The sequence below is a fragment of the Eschrichtius robustus genome, chromosome 1 (assembly GCF_028021215.1).
Source record: "Eschrichtius robustus isolate mEscRob2 chromosome 1, mEscRob2.pri, whole genome shotgun sequence".
NCBI classification, from domain to species: Eukaryota; Metazoa; Chordata; class Mammalia; order Artiodactyla; family Eschrichtiidae; genus Eschrichtius; species Eschrichtius robustus.
In genome coordinates, this window is record NC_090824.1 from 156,605,419 (window position 1) to 156,617,997 (window position 12,579).

Sequence of the window (12,579 nt, forward strand, 5' to 3'; positions counted from 1 at the left end):
GGATGTTGAGCAACATCCCTGGCCTCTACCCACTACATGCCAGCAGCACCCCGACCTGAACCAAAAATACCTCCAGACACTGCCAAAAGTCTTGCTGGGGGAGGAGGTGGTGTCCCCAAGCTGAAAACTAGTGTTATAAAAACAGTATTTTACTTAATTCTAACTTCCCCAAGAGAGACATACTATATACCCTTACTCCTATTTTAAAGATAGAGAAACAAGCTCAAAGGTTCCTGCCCGAGATTCTACAGCTAAAAAGAAACAGAAAAGAGACCCAAAGTCCCGTTCCATTAGCCCTTATTTCCCAAACCTGCCTCAGTGCAAGAATCAAGGGAGGCTGTTGTTCAACATACAGATTCCTGGGCACCACCCCAGAATGACTGAACTCAAACTTCCAGGGGAGAAGCCTGGGAATATGTTTAACAAGCACCCCAGGTGATTCTTAGCAAGTAAATCTGGGGACTTAAATGCCTATATAAAGCTAAATTCAGAGGAAACAAACTTTTTAATCAAGCAAGGGAACTGGAACACTGCAAGAATTTGACCCGTCACCCCCTTCCCTCAAAATGACAACTTACCAGCCATATACTGCCTCCATTTTAATGTCAAATCAACCAGCATTATCAACTGGAACTGAAGGCGCCCTCTAATTAAGGTTTTTGACAGCCACCACACTCAGGAACCATTTCCCCAGAGGGCATGTCTATAGGACAAGTGTTCCCAACGCTGGCTTTGCAATGGACACACCTGGAGCACTTCTGACAATCCCGATTATCTCCCCCCTCCCCTCCCCTCCCTTCCCCTCCTCTCTCTCCTCTTCCCTCCCTCCCCTCCCACTACAAGACCCCCCAAATCCAATCAGGTATGGGCCTGGGTTTTTTAAATTCACAAGTGATTCTGATGCAAAGCCTATGTGGGAACTAAGTTTACCACAACAAAAAACAAAAATTAGAAGCAAAGCTCAGTCTCTACAAACTGTGGCCAAATCCAAAGTGCATGTGTGGCGCTGGAGTCTGTCCACCAGACGAGGGCCAGGTTCTCCTCTCCAGCACCCCTCCACCCACCACCTTTCCTTGCACTACTCCCCAGCGGTTTCTCAAACTACCCAAACTACCCCCAGGCGAATCACTGGATACAAGTTAACTTGAATCTTTCCATGTAAAATCACCGCCTTTTGAAAAGCAATCAGTCTCTGGTATAAATCACACCAGTGATTTTCAGCTTTTGGTTTCTTTAAAAATGTGAAGTTTTTTAAGACAAACAAAGTACAGAATTAGTCTACAGTTTTACTATTTTCCCCAATCACCTACATTACCTATCTATCTAATCCTGGAGCCAAACTGCCTGTGTCTGAATCCAGTTCTATCTACCCTTTTTATTCCCCCTTGTGCCTCAGTTTTCTCATCTACAAAAGAGGGGTGATAATCCTACCTACCTCACAGACCTGATATGAGGACAACTCAAATTAACACATATCAAGGACTTAGAACAAGTTGCAGGCTCATAGTAGGCACTATTGTTAGCAATTATTGAATCTCTCCAGAACAATCAACGCAGTTTTCAATGAAACATCTCTCAACAATCATTTCATCTACTGGTTTGATACTTAATTGAAATGCACAACTGTAAGCAGAACCAGAATAAACGGACAGGAGAAGTAACTATAAATCCTCAGTAAGTACACAACCCAACTGAGGGAACAGCATGACATGGGTATAGGAAGAGCTCAGCAGGACGCAGGACCACCCACAGAAGGTCAAAAGAAAGCTCTGTGACAGTTAACCTGGGAATGCTAGTGGAAGGAGGTCACTATCATTTCTGCTACACTAACCCTCACACTAAATAAAATATACGTTCAAAACTCCTTGAAACAGTGCCTGACACAGTGAGCACTCAATAAAATGCAAATCTACTCTGGTATTCACCACGTGTTATTTTCCTTCATGACAAAATCCAAATGAAAGATTACCAGTCACGACTGGACTGAGAAATAACGCATACAAATGCAATACCCTGAGGTTTATTTTTATATTCTATTCTCTTACTCTGTTTTTAACGCTGGTTACAATTCACAACCCACCAGTGGGTGACAAATATCACTCTAAATAACTGATTCATAGCACAATCCAGGGCCTCTGCTCTAGCCCTAAGTTACCTTTATCAGCTAGGGGGAAAAGGAATTCTGAATGGAATGTAACTACATTCAAAGTTAATTCTGGAATCCAAACTTTTGGAGGTCTCTAAATGGGTTCAAGTAGACAATCACAGTAACTGAAGAGATAGCACTAGAATTTAAAGCAATTGGAGGTGAAAAAATCCCAAAAGGGGCTTCCCTGGTGGCGCAGTGGTTGAGAATCCGCCTGCTAATGCAGGGCACACGGGTTCGAGCCCTGGTCTGGGAAGATCCCACATGCTGCGGAGCAACTGGGCCCGTGAGCCACAACTACTGAGCCTGTGCGTCTGGAGCTTGTGCTCCGCAACATGAGAGGCCGCGACAGTGAGAGGCCCGCGCACCGCGATGAAGAGTGGCCCCCGCTCGCCGCAACTAGAGAAAGCCCTCACACAGAAACGAAGACCCAACGCAGCCAAAAATAAATTAATTAAGTAAAAAAAAAATCCCATCAGTATAAACATTTCAAAGGTATGCTACAGCAGGATCTGGCATGACATTGAAACGGAAACTTTTCCTCTTCCATCAAGCATACAACTCCCCTTTATCAGCACCCCATCCCCCATTGCTTCCAGACCTCCAAATTCAAGCTGCCCTAAAAAGGGAACTGAGAAAATAGGACAAGGAATGGAGAGACAAAGGATTAGAAAAGAATGTAACAAGTGCTCCATCAGAAGATTTGAAACACATGGGGAAACATGCAAACATATGGAAACACATGCAAATTGGAAACACATGGAGAGCTTTTAAAAATTAATCACAGGGGTTGGGCTGGACATTGGTATTTTTAGAAGCTCTCCAAGGTCTGATGTAGAAACAAAAAATAGAATTCAACGAACTCAGAAACCAAAAGTAAAGGAAATGAAAGTAGAGGAAACCCAAAACACAAATCATAAGACTATAGGTCTAACAGAATAAACTGGACATTAGGCATTATGTTAAAATCAAATGCCACTATGGTGAAGACTGATTAGTAAAAGCAAGCTACAGCCAATTAGATTTTGTTGTAAATATTACTGCAGTTACATTTATATCCAAACAGCACTGCACCTTGGTATTAATTATTCACTCTTGTACAGCTTGAGAGGGAAATGAGGTAGAGGGTAAACCAGGGCAATAATTACCAGCTCCAGAAGGAGGAAATAAGGCATCTACTCAGAGTTACTGCCAAGAGGAGGGCTATGACTCACACAAGCTGGTCTAGTCCAGAAAGAATCATATGCTCCCTTCAAAAGGCTGGGTTTCTCAGGGGGATAAATTTAAAAAATAAAAACAATTATAGGATTAACTGCAAAATACACCCAAGGTTTCAACTAACTAAAAAAGAGGACCTGCCTCCTAAAATCATTTTAACAAACCTCTCTCCTAACTTGCCTAAATAGACCAGACTCCTGTGGGAGGCCAGGCCACCAGCCACAGAACCTCACAGGCAGCCTGGCTCTTAAAGAGGGACTTAAAAGAACAGAAAAAGAAAGAAAGAAAGATGAAGCACTAGGAATAAAATATTACTAGCAGCTTGCAGTTACTGAGTACTTTCAGTGTAACAGTCTCTCTTTGCTAAATACTTTATAGGCATTGTATGATTTAATCTTCATAACCCAGTGAAGACTGTCATTATCCACACTTTTTTTTTTTTGGCCGTGCCGCGCGGCATGCGGGATCTTAGTTCTCGACCAGGGATCGAACCCGAGCCCCCTGCAGTGGAAACTCGGAGTCTTAACCACTGGACCACCAGGGAAGTCCCATATCCACACTTTAGAAATGAGAAAATTCCAACAGTGTACTTCATTAGCCTAAATTGGGAAGAAAAGTTTTCAGTACTAAAGTAAATGCTGCACTAGTGCCCATCATTGTACACAGCTCTTGCCCGGCACGGAAGGAACACTTAAAGACTTCACAAATTACAAAATAACTCATCAGAACTGAATCCTAAGTATAAAATCAAGACTATCTTCAGAATGATGCCTTAGCTGCTGCTCTTCTGCAACACTCTCCCCATCAAGATCAGAGTAATCACATTTTCCCCTAAACTGTGGAGACTCTCCAGAAGCTATCACTAAAATAACAAAAATGGTGACCTCAGCCAAACACAGTAACATAATGTTGTAGGTCAAGTATACTTCAAAAACAAACTACCTGGGGCTTCCCTGGTGGCGCAGTGGTTGAGAATCTGCCTGCTAATGCAGAGGACACGGGTTTGAGCCCTGGTCTAGGAAGATCCCACATGCCGCAGAGCAACTGGGCCCATGAGCCACAGCTACTGAGCCTGCGCCTCTGGAGCCTGTGCTCCGCAACAAGAGAGGCCGCCATAGTGAGAGGCCCGCGCACCGCAATGAAGAGTGGCCCCCGCTTGCCGCAACTAGAGGAAGCCCTCGCACAGAAACGAAGACCCAATACAGCCCCAAAAAATAAATAAATAAATAATTAAAGGTGCTAATAGTTAAAAGAAAAAAAAGACTTTAGCCCATATCAATTTCATTCAAAAATCTCCCACTAAATTTAAAAAAAAAAAAAAATCTACCTTACAGAAAAAGAGATCAGATTTGTGGACCAGAGGCAAGGTTGGGGGATGGGGGGGGCGGTAGTGAGGGGTCTGGGGGGAGGGGGAATTGAATGAAGATAGCTAAAAGGTACAAACCTCCAGTATAAGACAAATAAGTACTAGGGATGTAAGGTAAAACACGATAAATATAATTAACACTGCTGTATGTTATATAGAAAAGTTGTTTAAAAAGTAAATCCTGAAAGTTCTCATCACAAGGAAAACAATTTTTAAATTCTGTATCTACCAGATGATGTATGTTCACTAAACCTATTGTGGTAATCAGTTCATGATGTATGTCAAATCATTATGCTGTACACCTTAAATTTATACAGTGCTGTATGTCAATTATATCTCATAAAACTGGAAGAAAAAAAAGTGACTTAACCAAACATGTTAACAGTTAAGATGCTAAATTGGAACTGTTTTGAAATGCAGCATGAGTGCCTTCCATACACCTACATTCTCCATGATTTATTTCACCAAGCAAAGCCTTGTCCCCCCACCTCCAATACACCCAGTATAGGAGCTTTTAATAAAAGGGCCTCTGCCCCCCAGACTTCCCTTATCAATTAGTTTAGACTGATTAGGGGCAAGGTCATAACATATAAAATATGTGCTCCAACACTGTGCTAAATTACTGAAAACAAAATAAACATAAAACAGACCCTGGGCATTTGGTGAATTGTGTCAACTTTTGTTGTTCTGGATTTATACTAATAACACTAAAGTTCCAAAGAAGTAGTAATAGGCAATTTTGGTAAGGTATGAATTTGAATTCAATGCCCAATCAATGAGGTTGAAATGCAGGAGGGATTATTCAGCTATAGTACCAAACATCAGCTAAGTAGGCCAACATAGTTGTTTTTATATGTATATAAAATAACTCTTGGGTGATTAAAAAGAACACTGTTTCTTCGCTAAAACGCCCTCCTTAAGAAAGTCAACTGAGTTCTAAGGTTTTCAAAACAAACAAAAAAAAAGCTAAAAGACCTTAAAAAAATGATGCTCATGCCCAGGGTAAACTTACCAAATGTCACACAGAGCAGTCACTTAATTTTTATGTCAGGAGCAAGTTGACTGTGCCACATTTTATGGGAGAAATGATAGGAGTCTGGAAATAGGTGGTTTTAGGAGGTATCTCTCACAATTGTCAGGGGTTTGCTGTATATGGGAGGGGGTAAGTAAACCAATCAATTATAAAATCTGTGAGTTTCACATACTGTCAGGTAAAATTCAACTAAACTTCCAGATTCATCTCTCAAACAATAACTTGCTAAAACTTTTTATAACTAAAGCTTCTTATGAAATACTGTTTGCCCACCTTCCTGCAACCACTTAACCTTTACAAAAGATGTTACTCTCCAAAGAGCCAAATATCAATTGGAAACTGCAGGTTTTCAAAACAAGAATCCAAAAGAAAGAGGAAAGATTAATCAGCACTTTTCTTGCCATTTCATTACATTCTGCACACAGGAGGAAAACCCATAGAAAGCTCAATGAACAGACCTAATACTCTGGTTCTTTAAAAAGTTAATTGGCTCCAAGTGGCATGCAAATTGTTCACAGATATACTGCTATATCATAACATTCATTTTAACTCACATAGTAACAATATTTATTACATCTACAACAGAGCAGTTTATATCCTGGAACACGACTGCAGTGTTACTCAATTCTATCTTTTAATTTAGGGTATTTAGCAAATAAAATTTTAATACAACTAACCAGAATTCAATCTCAATACACAGAAAGAACCTTTCTTCTTCTTGCTTTATATCCACCTTCAGAAGTTGTTAATATGTTAATGATCATCAAATTCTTAAGTATTTGTCCCTAAGCTGTTAAAAATTTCATCATATATATATGAGGATATACTTTAAAAATCACTTACAGAAGCTCTGATGAACGAGTCTATAAAACAAACTGAAAACCCAATTTCACCTAGTTTCCACAAAGAATTCTTCGTAAAGAACCAAGACTATGTGAACCTACAAAACCAATTAATAATGTAGTGAATTTTATCTTCTATAAACTTTATTCAGAAACTCACGATATGCCCAGGTAAACATCTCTTTCAAAGTATCATACTTTACTCAATAAAAAATTTCTGAACTATTGCCAATTATATGACAGATCATTCCAGTTATTGCTAAAAACACTCCAAAAGCTTAGAAAAAACTTTTCACCAGGGTACGATTACGAAAACACCAATACAGTCTTTCCTTCTTACTTAAATTCATTACTTGTGACCAAATTACAGTCACCGTTGGCAAGCTATGATTTTTTTTTAACCAGAAATCCTTGCAAGGGTTTCCAAACAAGGCAGACCATGAGCATCATTACAGCATTTTAACAAGTTTACCAGGATTGAATTAAAATTTCCAGAATGGGGGATCTGAGAAGTTTCCTCAGATTTTGCCAAGTAATTCCACTACTGGCCAAGCTTTGGGAGTCACTATTCTTCAACAAGTGCTTTAACACTTAAGAAGAGTTGTTTTCTAACACTTGTTTGCGTAGTTATGGATACCTATTGCTGTATTCTGTTGTTTAAGTTAACCTAATATTAGTAATCTAATAGTTACTGATCAGGTGAAAATCTATTTTCTACTTAACTATCCCGTTGTTAATCTTAAAAATAAATCACTTTGCACATACTGACCTGAGTTTTTCTCCATCAAATGCCAATTGAGAAAATGTTTGGTACCAAGTAAAAATGCACGGGGACAAGTTCAAATAATCTTCCCTTTGTTTATGAGCCATGTATTAAACAACAGCTGTAACACCGTTAACAAGTTTCAATTAAAATAAAAATATCTCCTCTTGATAGTGAAACGCTTTTGGTCAATGGTAACAAACTCACTAATCTCTTCACAGTGAACACAAAAAAGAAAAAAGAAAAAAAAAAAAGACCCGCTAGGATATGAGAAAGGAAAGCGAAAATGATAAAAACTGGCAGGTTTTCGACTTGAAGGTTTCCGATTAATGCCTTTCACTTTCTCCAAAAGCAGAAGCCGCTTCTAAAAGAGGAAAACCATTCTTAGGGATGGGCAAAAAATAGACGCTGCAGGGTGGAGACGGCCACAGGGCTGGGCGGAGGGCGCCGCCAGGGGCGAAATCGCGCAGGAGAGGTCGCCCACCGGAAAGCCCCAGACAGCATTCCCTTCCCCTCCCTCAGCCCCCGCCCCCGCCCCCTGCCTCCGCCCCCTGCCTCCGCCCCGTGCCCCTTGGCGTGCGGCCGGCTAGGCAGAGAAGAGGAACGACGTAGGCTGCGCACGCAGCCGAACGTCACTGCGTTCGCTCCTCCCGGCGGCGAGGCGCCTGACGTCGCAGGGCGGAGCCTGCCCAAAGGCCGCCGCTGTTGACCCGCTGTTACCAAGCGCGCGCACAGCCAATCAGCAGTCGGCGCCGGCGCCGGCCGGCCTTTGAACTCGGCACGGCAACTTCCTGCTGTTTGGCGAGTACACAGTGCAATGCAGTATGTCTGTCAGCGCTGCGGCACAAAGGAACAGCCATTTTGTGACTGAGCTGGACCTGCACCAAGATGCCAGGGGCTCAGAGAGCTGCTGCCGGCGCTAACTACCAAGCTGCCCTTTATTTCAGTACCAAAGAACAAAAAAAGGGGGAGGGGGGAGATACTTCGGTATTTCAGGTTTCAATTCGCTTTATTTTCAATCTTCTCAAAAAATCCCGATTCCTAAGAATTATCAGCATCATAAAATGGCTGCCACTTAAAAAACCCCCTGTTCCACTCCACAAGCAACTGCATTATGCCAATTTCTAACTATCCCCAGCCTTTTAGAGTAACAACTAAAAGGCTGATTAAAAAGATTTTGCCCGCACCTCAGGTTATCAAAATAAAATCTGGTTCAGAGGCAGACGTTTTGGAGATAAATTTAATAAACTGTTTCAGTCCTTATGATAAATTGAAAACGCAGCGTCCTAGAACACACAGAGCTCTTTGTGTGCAGAGTTCCATTCACATTTCCTTCTCTTTCCATTTTGTGATATTACTGAAGTTACCCCAAACCACAAATTATTTTAGATAAGTGTGTGTGGTATGCATTTCTATATATGTCCATCACAAAAACTTTGTTTCAAATATTTAAAAATTTACAGATACCAAGTATCTTTAAAATCATGTTTTTGAAAGTGAACTTTTTAACCTTCAAAAATCATGACATACAAAGTATAACATTATACTTAAGCATTAACTTCAAAAGAACAACAAACTTACATAATGACTATTAAGTATTGCCATTATTTCCAAAAACAGGAGAATACCAGCCATACCTAAATTTACACTCAATTCTTTCAGGTCCTAAAGTAAATCTCAGACCAAAAAGTTTACTTGACCTGCAAACTCCTCCCTTCCTCTCCTGTGGCTCAGGCTGCAAAAGTTGATTTCTGTAGTATTCCCTAAACACTAGACTTTATGCCATAGAAACTAGGTCCTTATGGAGAAAGTCTGATGGATTAAAGAACCAAGTTCTAGCTACTGTTAACAGTCACCTTAATTTTAGCTCACTTAAAAATAACATTAATCTACTACAATAAAACACCACTAACATTCTATATAGCTTTACAATTTTAAAAAGGAAGTGATGTCATAATTATGTGCATGTATTAAGGTATGCAATTTAGGGTAACAGTAATTTAACACTCCATCTTATTTTCAAGGAGTCTCTCAAATATTTTTTGACACTCATCAGTTATATGAATCAAAATATACGTGACAAAAAAACACATTCGAAAGTACAGTGCATGCCTCTAGTTAAGCTGCAACCTCATTACCAGGAGACAAATGCACTGCAACTTCCATGTAGTTTTCCAGGTCAGAGTATCATTAAAAGAAAGAATAACAACACCGCTTAATTTTTTTAAATTAGAAAGCAGAGTCTGATCAACGATGTTAACCACAAACCTTGCCTGAGAAAGCCAAAACCCATGTGAGATATGCAAATCATACACTCAAGGGAGTACCAATTTTAGGTATTGAATCTTTAATAATTTGTCAAAGATACCTGGGGATTCCTATTTGTTCAAATCACCATCACTTTCCAGAAAAATCAGTTTAGAATCAGTAGAGAAGTTTTCTGTCCTAAATCTAACCTAGGTAATTACATGGGCAATTCAATTCCAAAGACAGTAATCCAAACTATGTGACAACTCAATTTGCAAAAGAATTTGGAAAGGTATTTTTAAAAAAGCAAGGGTCAAAATATTTTAAGTCTTATAAAACATAAAAATTTAACATTATTAATAAACCATTTTCAAAACTTTCAAATCACTAACCTAATAATAAAGCATATTGTTTATATAAAATTATAAAAGAGCAAAGCTGGGGAGAAAATCATATAACCAAATTCTTGTTAAATGCATGATTTAAAATTTATAACATGACAATTCATAGAACACACATCAAGAAATGCATTCATATATACTTTAAAAAATTAATATACAGATCATACAAAACATCTTAGAGGCTTTTCATACAACAAAACATCTTAGAGGCTTTATTACTTAGTCACTAATATGGTGAACTCCAACAAATGTGAAACAAATCATGATTTGAACAAACAGTACATTTGTAAGCTTCAGGAGATAAAGCATTCCAGGCGACTCTGTCGAAATAAATCAATAAATTTAAAGCAACTACAACTAAAATGCAAGGATAAAATACTACATCTACAAACCAGAGAGTATTGTCTGAATATAAGCATACAAATGCAAACCATAAAGTATTTTAAATATAAAATATACAATTATAATCAGTAGCAAACACAAAATAGAAGCATATTAATAGTATTCCAAGATTTCTGTGATCACAGGTCTGATCTCATAAATTCAGGAACTGTAATCATCGAGAGTAAAGGTTTTGATAAATCTTATCAAAATTTCCTAAAATGTCAAGAGTATCAAAAGAAATAGAGTCAAATAAAAATATAAACTGAGAGGCATCAGTCAAAGGGTCCTTTTTGCAATTTCATTTTAAAATGTACATTTTTTCATTCATATAACTTTCTCAAATGTCTATTTACTATAATTTACTACCACAAGGCTCCTCTATGGCCTTCAGTTACAAGTTTGGGTATCCTAGATTCTTCAAAGAAAAAATTTGCCTTGTATGTAAAATGGTGCAATGCAGCAATGGCTAAACCGACAAGGTCATTTTCCTACAGCACGAAAACCTAAAAACTGAAATTTATTGACAAAAAAACTGTAGTTTACAGGAAAGGCCCCCTTGAATAAAGGTACCTTACCTTTTGACTGCTGTAAGAGGCCTTAAGTCACAACTTAACTTTCATAAATTGCTACCAAAAAATTAGGGTGTGGCATATTAGCAATCTCAAGGTCACGCTTTAAAAAACGAATCCAAATTAGTAAAATACTTAAAATAAAACAGATAGCTATCCTTGTCTGTCAAGGTGAACAATGTAAGCTGAGGTTTCCCCCAAAAAAAAAGAAAAAAGGAAGAAAGTTGATAGCTCATACCTCGATGCATTGCTGTGTAGCGAACTGTCCTCCTCTTGGCTTTTGTCCTTATTTCTCATCATCTTTTAATTCTTAAATATTAAGGGGGAGGGGGAATCTGTGTTTGCTTTGAAGTCCTGTGCCCAGGTATTTACTGTCAAAAGTTGAAAGAAAGGTAAGGTCCCAGCTTCTATCGATGGTTTTTATTATCAGGAACAAAGTCCTGACGATGTAACGATATTGTTATAACACAACAGCGGTAAGCACCAAAAAGCAAAATATTTCTATTTTTTCTTTAAAAAAAAACCACATAAAAACAGGCTAAACCGAACAGGGAGAATCATCACTATCAATAAGGAAAGTTTCTCAAAGTAACACACTGGATACAAATAACAATCTCTGTATCTTATTGCGTCATCCAGGAATTTCTCATATTTACAGAAAATAAAGCAAACATAAACATATAAATCTTTTAAATTATCACTAATGATCATGGACTTACCTGATCCATGTAGTAGGTCCAAAGCAAGAGTCCTATCTAGTAGTAGAAAAATATCAGATCCAAATAATTAAAAATAAAAACAAAATTCTCGTTAAAAAACAAAAAATAAATAAAATTATCCTCAAATATGTTAACTGGTCAAAAAAATACAGCAACAATTAATCCTAAAACGGGTCCGGAAGAAAAAAAACCTCATTAGGAGAGCGCACAAAAATGGAGGTGCGCCATGGCTTCTAAGCTGGAAAAAACAACGACCTGGGCTCTCAGTACGGCTGCTTCTTTCCAACAAGGCACGAAAAGAAAGCTCCCTAAAGCTGCTTTTCTCCCTAAAAAAGGTTCGAATCGACCCCAGTAAGTCACTAGGACAGGCAGGGGGCTGCGGGGGCCCCCTGAGGCTGCCTGAAAGTTAGGGAAAGTTGCGTAAAGTGAGGCGAAGGCAGGGAGCAGAGCGCGCTCTCTCTAAGGCACAGCCGCCATCTAGAGCCTCCTTCCCAGCTCTGAGAGCTCTGCCTTTGATTGACACTCTCTACATTTACCCCACAACTCAGGTGATGTACCATAGACCCACCCCTTCATCTCCACCAAAAAAAAAAAAAAAAAAAAAAAAGATCCTCCATCCCAGGGAGCCTAAGGACCCCTACCCCCACCCCTCCCTGCCCCTCCAGACCACCCCATCAGGGGGAGGGGGGAGGGTTTCTTAACCCCCTCTGGCTCAAGCACCCTTTTTAAGCCAGAGAGAAATGTAATTTGTTCCTTTTGTCTAAAAATCTGCTAAATATTTCAGTCCTTGAGCTAAAATAACTTCCTCTCTGGACAGGAAGTGGTATTTTATCAAGCCATTTTGAAAGAGGGATAATTCTTAGAGAATATAAAGCTCAGCTTAAGTATTAA

The 12,579-nt window shown here is 39.3% G+C and overlaps 1 protein-coding gene across 6 annotated transcripts in view; it reads right to left on the minus strand.

Moving 5' to 3' along the window:
• CHD2 (chromodomain helicase DNA binding protein 2) overlaps nucleotides 1–12,189 on the minus strand; it is a 116,772-nt gene extending 104,583 nt beyond the window's left edge. For 4 of the 6 annotated variants that reach the window (XM_068557201.1, XM_068557182.1, XM_068557191.1 and 1 more), the window contains exons 1-2: nucleotides 11,689–12,189; nucleotides 11,208–11,340 (exon numbers count right to left, since the gene is read on the minus strand). In XM_068557201.1, coding sequence (XP_068413302.1) covers nucleotides 11,208–11,269 — 62 coding nt within the window. In that variant the 5' untranslated portion in view covers nucleotides 11,270–11,340; nucleotides 11,689–12,189. Of the gene's footprint in view, nucleotides 1–7,374; nucleotides 7,612–11,207; nucleotides 11,341–11,688 lie in introns of those variants that run through there. The other 2 variants (XM_068557174.1, XM_068557210.1) reach the window with 2 other exon arrangements.
• Nucleotides 12,190–12,579: the final 390 nt, after the last annotated feature.